The sequence below is a fragment of the Volvox carteri genome (assembly GCF_000143455.1).
Source record: "Volvox carteri f. nagariensis unplaced genomic scaffold VOLCAscaffold_15, whole genome shotgun sequence".
In the NCBI taxonomy this organism is placed as follows: domain Eukaryota; kingdom Viridiplantae; phylum Chlorophyta; class Chlorophyceae; order Chlamydomonadales; family Volvocaceae; genus Volvox; species Volvox carteri.
The window spans coordinates 285,474-286,299 of record NW_003307558.1 but is presented as its reverse complement, the minus strand read 5'-3'; the positions used below and the strand labels follow the sequence as shown (position 1 = coordinate 286,299).

Here is an 826-nt window from a genome sequence, read left to right as displayed (position 1 = left end):
GCTCGCACTTCTATCGATTTCCAACACCTTCCCCGCGCCGGATCGCTGTGCCCCCCGACCCTTATGCCCCCCGGCTTTCACAGGAATAAGGGCACGCGCGCAGACACTGCTTGGCCAGGTGCCCTTGGACGCTAACCCCATGATCGGCGATCTAGCTCTGGCGTTGGCAAGCCAGGCGCACAAGGCGCGAGCTAGCAGCACAGTCGCCCAGTACAAGGAGCCATGGCAGGAGTTCCTAGATTGGGCAGAGCTACTACACATTCGGGCGAGCGACATTTACGACATCAGGCCAGAGATAGTGGCCATGTACCTGATGCACGTCTACCAAACCGCGCAAGCGGATGAAGTAGGTCCGGGTCGCGTCGCGGGAGCGAGCGCTGCTATTGCCTGCCATTTCTTTCTCGCGGGCCGCCCCTCACCTACGGAGCACCCAGCATGCAACCTCGTTCGGGACCTGGGCAGGTGCACACTGCAAGGGAAGAAGCTGCACAGGGAAAGCATGCAACCAGAGCATGTCCGCATGTTGGCCGCTCACTTCGCTGGGCCGGATGCCTCACTGCCAGACCTGATGATGGTAGCGGCCATATCGGTTATGTTCGCGGGTTTCCTAAGGTTCAACGACCTAGCCCACATCTCCGTCAAGTCTGATCTGCTCACCCTGCACGACACTCACATGGCCATCACACTGCCTAGGTCCAAAACGGACCAGGAGGGCAAAGGGCAGACCATCCGGATCGCGCGCGTGGGGGGCGTGGCCTGCCCAGTGGGCTTGACAGAGAGGCTGCTGGCGCTTGGTAACTATGTCCGTGTCCCCAGTTCCCCCGTG

At 61.0% G+C, this 826-nt stretch overlaps 1 protein-coding gene across 1 annotated transcript in view; it reads left to right on the top strand.

Annotated features, from left to right (window-relative positions):
• Window positions 1-826, top strand: part of VOLCADRAFT_104354 (uncharacterized protein) — a gene marked incomplete at its 3' end in the record, with an annotated part of 9,334 nt that overhangs the window by 5,211 nt on the left and 3,297 nt on the right. Inside the window, exon 5 of the mRNA XM_002949660.1 lies at window positions 84-794. Coding sequence (XP_002949706.1) covers window positions 84-794 — 711 coding nt within the window. The remainder of the gene's footprint in view (window positions 1-83; window positions 795-826) is intronic.